The following is a 9,422-nucleotide window of genomic DNA, read 5'->3' as shown; positions in this document are numbered from 1 at the left end:
AATAAATTTGATCAATCATCAAGTGAGAAGATAAAAGAACAAACTCAAGATGCTCTAAAGGAGCTTATAATAGAGGAGAGGAAAGTCACTCATCCAAGAGAGTTCAACTATGTGAAGGATGGTAAGATTTTGGGATATCCATCCAAAAAGGTAACCATTTGATATTCTATTAGAAATACATGTAATTATATTGTATGTAACATCCCAAAAATCGAGGGTTAGTAGAATTGGGTTTGTAAATCGAGAGAGAGTGGTCATGCCCTAATTTTTGAAACTATGTTTTCTAGGAAAAAAACTAGGTATTAGTTTGTTGGATAAGTTTTAGTGAAGCGTTTCTTAAAACCCAAGTTCAAATCCCTTCTCTCGCATCATTTTTATTATTTTGCAAATTTTGCCTTAAACCCTAGTATGTGACATGCCTTGTTTTTAAAATAAATATTGCAAAATTATTTCAAGAATGAGAAAAATCCTAATGGTTAAAATAAATATGAGAAAGCATGGAAATTAAATGAGGTCCCAAGTTCAAATCTTTTCCCTTGTGAAATAATTAAATTTTGTAAAATCTATTGTTTTTTTAATGTGTGTGCCACCCAAGCCTTGTAACTCTAGGTATAAATGTTAATTTTTCACAAATAATCAGCCTTTAACCCACCTCCTCATTACTTTAGCCGTTCATCTCCTCCTCTCCCTCTCTTTCTCTTTGATTTTATTTTTTTCTTTTCTTTCATTAATGTTGTTGCCTACACTTCCCATTTTACCATCTCTTTCTTCTTCTTTTTGCATCAAGATTGTGCACCACCTCTTTTACTCTATTCCTGCGATTTATCCTCATCTAAATTAGCCCCAAAATTTAAATCTTGAACCCCACGATCGATCCCGAACATTGCCAAAAAAGTGCCATTGTCGTTTCTCTCAACTAGCTTGAGTAAGATCTCTTTTGTCTCCAATTTCTTGATTAAGATCTCTTTTGTCTCCAATTTCTTGATTAATCTTGTCAATTAAAAACCAAAATTTCCAGATCATGAATTTGGTGGATTTTAAATGGTTTCAAAGTTATTTTTTCAACTTTTAATGAGATCTCAAACCATTTTAAAATTCATCCCCAATTTTGGTCACCATGGGTGGTGGTGCGTGCGCCTATGTGCAAGAAAGGGGGCTGTTTTGTTTCTTGGGTCTTGCCCATATTTTTCCAACATTAAATTGTTTTCTTGAACCCTTGTAATCAGCTTTTAATCACATGTTAATTAGGGAGAAACGTTCTTGATCAATTAGCCAATTGGATCCCATAAATCGTGAATCGTAAGTGCAATTAAGGATAATTAGTTTGTTATTTCGACATAGTTATTGGGTAAAGGTTGTGAATTGATTAAATGAAGGAATTTAGTCATTACTTAGCTACTGATTTTCCAGTATATTATTAAATTAGATGCTGACCCAAACACCCCAAATCATCCGTGAAGGCGAAGAACGATTGTACGTATTGTTCGCATGATACAATGAATTATTAAGGAAAATTAAATGATTCGTTAGTGTGCTGCGAGGAAGCGAAAAATAAGATGTGGGTCCTAAACTCATAAATTGTTTGAAAATGTTTAATATCATGTTATCTTTGATAAATTAGCTTGTTGATTGGATTAACTTAATAGCCAAATTATTGATTTTGTGAGTGGTCGAACCATGTATGTTTCGAGCCCTAAAAGATTGACATGTTGGCAAATTTGCTAGTTTGATAGTATGAATGTTTGATTGAGTTTGTAATTGCATATTTGAGTTATGAGATATGAGAATGTTTGACTGAATGATATAATGTGTTGATATATTAAGCTTATGTATGATTTAAACGCATGAGATATTTGTTATATTGTGTACTGAAAAGGGTGTTATTTATGCACAATGAAAATTCGTAAAGTATGTGAAATTGAATGATATTGATTGATACCAACATAATTGTAATTTGAATGATTGGAACACTATTTCTATTTATTGAAAGTATGTGATTATTGAGGACATGCTGAGCATGTCAAATGAATGTGAAAAGTATTGAGATATGATTATGTATGAGATTGGGTGAAATATTGCATATGCATTGGGTTGGGATTTTGTGGTTGACAGAGGAGTTCCGTGGAGTACCGACGACATATTAAGTCCGCATTATTCGTAGTCAGTGCACTGCACCAGGAGTACCGAGGGAATGGCGATTTATCGCATTTTTACTAGCAGCTTGTCTGCATTCTTACTGGTAAAATTTTTTGCAGATTGTTATCAGTGGTTTTAACCACAACGGGCTTAAACCCATAATGTTTTGGAGTTTGGATGACTGGTTCTGGGGAACTCATGGTGCGTAGCGGATGGTATGGGTAGGAATCTGCATTGCATCATGTGCATGACATATTCGAATGTTATTGATTTATGCTACGTATTATATTTTGTTGTATTGAATGGTATCGAAATTAATGATTGTCACTCTAATGAATGATGACCTATGCTCATACACTGTTTGACATCAATTTGATAATGGCTATGTAACGATATGAAATTCCTATGATGGTTTTGTTTTCTTCTGTTAAAGATAATCTGTTTCACTATATTCAATATTTATGTTTGTTTAAACAATTGTTCGACTCACACTGAGCTTTTCATAAGCTCACCCCCAATAGTGTTTAACTTTTTAGGTAAACCTCGAAATTAGGACCGGGCTCGGCACTTGAAGAATCACCTTGGACCTTGGACTATTATTAATAAGTATTATTAAGTCTTTATTGGTTTTGACTTGTAATTTTTAATTATTCCTGGTCTGTGGTTTGGTAACTTTTCTTTTGGGGATTTTTGCATTCATGGATTACTCAAGCATAATAACTAGATAATGCATGATATCGGGCTTAAGTAAAATTTGATATTGTTCCCTAGTTTCTGCTGCATTGCAAAGGAACCGTTTTTGAAAAATAAATCGATAAGGAAACTAATTTTCAAAATGATTTGAAAAATGGTTTTTCTGTTGCATTAATTTATCTTCGATTTTTTTATAAAGAAAAGCGACAAGCAAATGATTTTTCTAAAACAACACTGTCAACAATAAAATGAATCCTAAGCATACACGACCCAATGAATGAATGCTTTTAAGCTAATTACTTAAAGTACAACTACATTTTTTTCTAAAATGAGTTTATTTAAAGTCTTCAAAAGTAACGTAAGTTAGCTTAGCCATTTCGGTGGCTAATGTAGCCTTCTCAATCTAACCATAACGTCTAGGCCAGTTTTGGGAGGTTACATTGCATTTATTTCATGTATATTATTTCATGTATTGAGCCTAAAAATATCAAAGAAACATTAAATGATGAATATTGGATATTGGCTATACAAGAAGAATTAAATTAATTTGAGAGAAGTAAATTATGGACCCTAGTTGAAAGGCCTAGTGAAAAATCTACTATAGGTACTAAGTGGGTTTTTTGAAATAAGCTAGATGAGAGTGGAAACATAATAAGGAACAAGGATAAGTTTGTTGCTCAAGGTTACAACTAAGAGGAAGGTATAGATTATGATGAAACATATGCTCCCATAGCTAGAATGGAAGCCATTAGGATGCTTTTAGCTTTTGCATGCTTTAATGACTTTAAATTATATCAAATGGATGTAAAAGTTATTTTAAAATGATTTTATAAATGAAGAAGTGTATGTTGAACAAACACCTAGTTTTGAAGATCCAAAATTCCCAAATTATGTTTTCAAACTTTCGAAAGCTTTATATGGTTTGAAACAAGCTCCTAGAGCTTGGTATGAAAGATTATCAAATTTTCTTGTTGAAAAAGGTTTTATTAAAGGGAATGTTGACACAACACTTTTTATTAAAATAAAAGACAATAATTTATTAGTAGTTCAAATATATGTTATGATATTGTGTTTGATTCTACTAATGATTTACTTGTCAAAAATTTTCTAAGCTAATGCAATGTGAATTTGAGATGATCATGATGGGAGAACTAAAATTCTTTTTGGGACTCAAAATCTAGCAAAGGAAATATGACATCTTCATCAACCAAGCCAAGTACACAAGGGAAATGCTCAAAAAGTTTGGGATGAACAATCTCAAACCACAAGCTACACCCATGAGCTCTTTTACTAAGCTTAACAAAGATGAAAAAGGTAAATGTGTTGATTTAAAATTATATAGGTCTATTATAGGTTCTTTGCTTTATCTTATCGCAAGTAGACTGAATATTATGTTTAGTGTTTGCTTGTGCGCTAGATAACAATAATTTCTTAATGAATCACATTTACAAGCCCTTAAGAGAATTTTAAATAATTTAGAAACACTCCTAATTTAGGTCTTTGGTATCCTAGAGACTCATCCTTTATTTTTCATGCATTATCGGATGTGGATTTTGGAGGTTGCAAACTAGATAGGAAGAGCACCTCCGATACTTGTCAATTCCTAGACAACATGCTTATATCATGGATTTCAAAGAAACAAAATAATGTTGAATTGTCCACCATTGAAATGAAATATATTTCTTCCAGTAGTTATTGTGCTCAAGTTTTATAGATGAGACAACAACTTATGGACTATGGAACTGATATAGATACCATTCCTATCAGGTGTGACAATACTAGTGCTATTTGTCTCACTAAAACTCTCATCCAATATTTTAGACCTAAGCATATTGAAATTAGACATCATTTCATTAGAGATCATGTCTTAAAAGGAGATGTAGTTCTACTTCTTCATCTGCTCAACCATTTGCTCCACCTCTCTCCGGTGACATGTTTGCCACATCCTTGGTGCCATTACTTCCTTGAGTGAGGAGTTTCGAGGTTTCCCCAGTCAAGTAGATGATGCATTTGAACGTGTTAATAGTAATGTTGGTAGCCTAGGCTCTAGGATAGGGACTTTGGAGAAGCAAATGGCTCAACTTCTAGCTCGCTTTCCTCCATTGGATCCTCCTTCGCCACCTAGGGATTCTTAGTTTAAATTATTCATACACTTGCATTATGCATCTTTTAATTTGTTAATGCACTTTTCTATTGTCCTACTTTACTTTGGGATATTATCATGTTTATTCTCAATGTTAGCTTTATGTCTTCATCTTTTTAAATTACTATTCTTGAACTAATAAAACATCTCTCTTAAGCTTTATTTGGTGACTTTTGATATAACAAAAGGGAGAAGAGAAGAGAAAGGTAAATTATTGGTATTTGGTTGATTATTTCTATGATTAATCTTTTAATGCCAACATCAAGTGACTAATTTTGTTTTCAAATCATTGTTTCAAAATTTCATAAAAATCAAGTCATTGATTCAAATTGATATTTAAAAGGGAGTAACAAATTCAAAAACAAATTTATCAAACTATTTTGTTATATCAAAAGGAGATATTGTTAAATTAGCTTTATTTGATAAATCATTTTGATATAACAAACAAAATTGTTTTTAAATAAAATTTGTTTTAGAACAAAGAATTAATAAAATTCAAAACATAAAAATTATTTAAAGACTTCCAAACATCTTAGAAAATATTTTGAACACTCGAAATTTTAGACAAAGTTCAAAAAATTTTAAACTCTTGAACTTGATTGAAACAATTTTAAATCAATTGGAAAATGCTCCTACAAAAGTATTGATATTTTTCAAAATGTATCGATACCACCATAATTTTTATCGATACCAAAAGCGCTCTCTAACTTAAATAAAAATTGAACAAAAACAATAAGTATCGATACTTTTAGAAATATATCAATACCTTACTTTATATCGGTACCATTTTTGCATTATGTTTTATAATTTCTCGAACAGTGAAAAAAAATATCGATACCCATAAAAAATATATCGATACCTTTTATCAGGTATCATTAAATCATTCTTGGTATCGTTGGAAACTAACTTTAACGATCACTGCATTAGACATTAAATGCTACTAGTATCAATACTCATAGAAAAGTATCGATACTTTTTGTTGTAGGTGAATTTAATGGTCTGGTATTTTCATCCCAACGACTCTATTTATTTTCTCAACAACCACAATGGTTGAAATGAATTAGAGGGTATAAATACCCGCTTCTAAAGGTCCTACAACAACAAGAGAGAATATTCAAGCTTAAAGATCAATCAAAACAACATTTGTGCCAAATATTTCAATACTGTTTTTTCATAAACTTGTGAGCTTTATTTCCATTCTATTTGCTCAAGTGTTTTCATTGTAATTGAGCTTAATTTGCAAACACATTGATCTTATAAGGATTATTTTTTTGTTTGTTTTTTTGTATCTCTTTGAGAGGGTTTGTATATTAAGGTTTGGGTAGAAACGTTAAGGAAGTTTTTAAGGTTAAACATTGTCTTCAAAGGTTGTCAAATTAATGAATTTGGAAAAATTCTTAATAGTGGAAAGTTAAGGTAATGGAGTAGGCAATTTAGGTCAAACCACTCTAAATTCTTGTGTTTATTTTTCCATCATTTCTCTTTAGCATCCACAAAAATTTTAAATGTCAATTTACTTTCACGGCAGTTTTGATTTGATTATTTGAGCTAATATAGAGATATTTAAGAAAAGAGAGATGTCATTTTTTTAATCTTGCTTGTGGAATAAAAATAGTACACTAGCAGTGTATCAAATGCTCACCTATTTGTAAATGTATATTTACCACATCTTCTATTTTATTTCAACTTTTTAATTAATAATTCTAAATTAAATATTATAATTATTTTTAATGAGAATTTAGTAATATGATGGAAAATAAAAGCTATTTTATGGGTTCAAAAGTTTTTCCAAACTCACGCTTTTATATATATATAGATTATAGATAAAGATGGATAAATATAATCATGAATACACACGAAAGAGGATCTATTAATTAATTATAAAAGTTGTTTGCACCAATACACACAATGTTCGTAATTAGATTTCCTTACCGAACTTAGTTAAGTAGGGAATATGAAGTAAAGAGAGACGAGAGTAAAGTGGACTAGTATATAGTAACAAAAGTACGAATCAAGTGAAAATTATATAGATGGAATGAAATGTAGGTAGCTAAGGTTGATGAAGAATTTGAAGCGTGTGTGGAAGTGAAGTGGTTGAGTGAGAAGAAGGGGAGATATCGAAAGCAGAAGATAAAGGAGAAGGTGAAAGGGTTTCATGGTTATGCTTCCCCACGTAAGTAGTTATTACAAACCTTGGATCTTCTCTTTCCCTTTCCACCCTTTTTTTCACCTTGCATCCTTCGCTTGAGCACTGATAATAGTTCCTGCACTTTTCACCATCATCAGCAAGGTTCTCAATCCGCTATAAAAAATTAAGAGAACGAGTTACAAATGTTGGAATTCAAACTCATAGACTAATTGCTTAGCTAATACAGCTATAGTTGGAGCCACAAAGTTGTTGCATGTTAGCACTAAAGACGAGAGTTGAAGTTTTATATTACCCACCCTCTCTCCAACTTTAAAGTAATAATGGAGCAAGTGATTGCTTATAATTATATACTAATTTAATAAACTACAAAAGCATGTATAATTAAGCTACAAGAAAGCATTTTTAACTTTTACTAAACTTGAACCCAATGAAAGAAATGTACAACTTAGGTAAATTTAGATTTAGAAAATAGATTCAAATTTTAGAATGTTTATATATTTGTGAATTTGAAATTCCCAGCTATAAATATTCAAGATTGTATTATAAAATTCTTAAACATAGTTTTATCATGAAAAAATACATAAGAAATTGTAACATTTATCTTTTAAATAAATAATCATCTTATATATTAAATCAAATTTATCAATATAATGTATTTATACAAATGAAATTCAATTTCAAATTTTCAAATTTATGCTACTAATATTAGATTTATATATTGAATTCATCAAATAACTATTAATTACTGCATTTAATGTCAAATATCATCACAAATGATAACTTATCAAGTGATGTAACAAAGGTACTCATAAGCAAAACCCTTACTCTTACTAGAAGATCAAAAGCACTATTTTTTTCATCTGAATATATATATATATATATATATATATATATATATAGTCACTTTTCAGATTTTATTTTTCAAGCCTTCGAATTAAGAACGTAGTTGAGAGCTGAAAGAGGATATCAGCCAAACGGAAATAATTAACAACAGCCCTCAACGTGTATCGCATATATAGAAGATCCTCATAGGAGTTTAGTTTCCTCCATGATCTTGTACTAATATTTTTTGGTTTTCAAGGAATTTTCTAGCAAACATGATGAGGATGATGATGGTGCTGAGAGGACCCATGAAGAGTACTTGTTCCTTATAACCAAGAAGTTTGTTATCTATCCATTAATTTCAACTCTATAAATGCTCACAAAAGCTTGAAGCTATATGTAGCCTAAAGGAGGGGTGCGTGTATACACAACACAAAATCATGTCAGATATATGATTTAATTAATTAATTACCTTGGATTAGGGTTATTCTTAACCTTCTTCTTCCCATATTTTCTCCATCTGTACCCATCATCCATTATCTCAATATCAGATTTGGTTCGGAAGGCAATTTTAAACCTTAAACCATCCCCGTTGATATCCTCTGTGTTTGCAGAACCCTTATCATCATAATTTCTACGCAAGAAAGAAAATAAAAGTAAAGAAAAAGTATAATATACAAGAATAGATTATAAGATTAATTACAAGGAAGGAAGGTTTTTACGGTTGGATGTACTGATAAGCAAATGAGTTGCATCCTGGAACTTCCCAGCAGCTGCCATCGGCGGAAGTCTTCCCATGTGATGAAATGAAAGTAGAAGTTTCCTTGCAATTGGATTGTTCAGGATCAACTAGAAAATGGTCGTCCAAGTGAAGGTGATGAGTGTGTGAGGTAATTTCCATGGTGGGAGCGCAAATAGGGGTCGAGTTTTGTGGGTTGTTTGGTGGTGTTAGGAAGATGGAGTTGAACATGACGTGATTGGAGGGGAAATTTTCTTCAATCCTGAAATGAGTTGGAAATTTCTTTGTTTCAGTTAGCTTTAAAACGAGAGAGATGAAATTATTAATTCTTTTAAAAAAAGGAAATTTTATTTTTTGAAAAAAATAGGTTTTTTTCAAGGGAGCTTCCTAGTTGAAACTTTTAACTTGAAACGTTAGTCTCCCCTGCGTAGTTTTCGTACTGCCACGTGACTTAGACTTTGAGCTGCATTGTCTAGATTGTGTCTCCCAATTCCAATCACTCAGTGCATGCAAAATAAATAATAAAATTTCTTTCATTTTAATAAAAATTTATTCGAATTTAACATAATTTTAGTTAGTCTTAACTCAGTTAGTATTGATATTATTGTTGATCTAGGAGGACATGAATTCAAGTGTATTGAAATACATTTATACTCCTATTTAAGGATTGGAGAAGGGTTATGCCTAGTTCTAGGCATTGTATAAATAAAAACGTAATTTTGACTAATTTTATTTATTTT

General features: G+C 31.1%; 1 protein-coding gene across 1 annotated transcript; it reads right to left on the bottom strand.

The window, feature by feature from the left end:
• Nucleotides 1-6,822: 6,822 nt before the first annotated feature.
• LOC105772385 (probable WRKY transcription factor 50) lies at nucleotides 6,823-8,990 on the bottom strand. The gene is made up of 3 exons (XM_012593656.2): nucleotides 8,666-8,990; nucleotides 8,416-8,577; nucleotides 6,823-7,236 (listed from the first exon to the last, which is right to left on the bottom strand). Exons 1-3 carry the CDS (start codon nucleotides 8,911-8,913, stop codon nucleotides 7,023-7,025), a joined length of 624 nt encoding a protein of 207 aa, XP_012449110.1. The 5' UTR covers nucleotides 8,914-8,990; the 3' UTR covers nucleotides 6,823-7,022.
• Between the last annotated feature and the right edge of the window lie 432 nt (nucleotides 8,991-9,422).

The sequence above is a fragment of the Gossypium raimondii genome, chromosome 6, assembly GCF_025698545.1.
Source record: "Gossypium raimondii isolate GPD5lz chromosome 6, ASM2569854v1, whole genome shotgun sequence".
Taxonomy (NCBI): Eukaryota; Viridiplantae; Streptophyta; class Magnoliopsida; order Malvales; family Malvaceae; genus Gossypium; species Gossypium raimondii.
This window is presented reverse-complemented; position numbering and strand designations above follow the sequence as displayed.

Bases quoted from the DNA above. Each gene is read 5' to 3' on its own strand.
- LOC105772385 (XM_012593656.2), bottom strand. From the start codon at position 8,913: ATGTTCAACTCCATCTTCCTAACACCACCAAACAACCCACAAAACTCG. The intron at 8,578-8,665 runs GTAAAAACCTTC...TTTCTTGCGTAG, and splicing joins GCTTATCAGTACATCCAACC to AAATTATGATGATAAGGGTT. The intron at 7,237-8,415 runs GTAATTAATTAA...TGAAAAGTGCAG, and splicing joins AAGAATAACCCTAATCCAAG to GAACTATTATCAGTGCTCAA.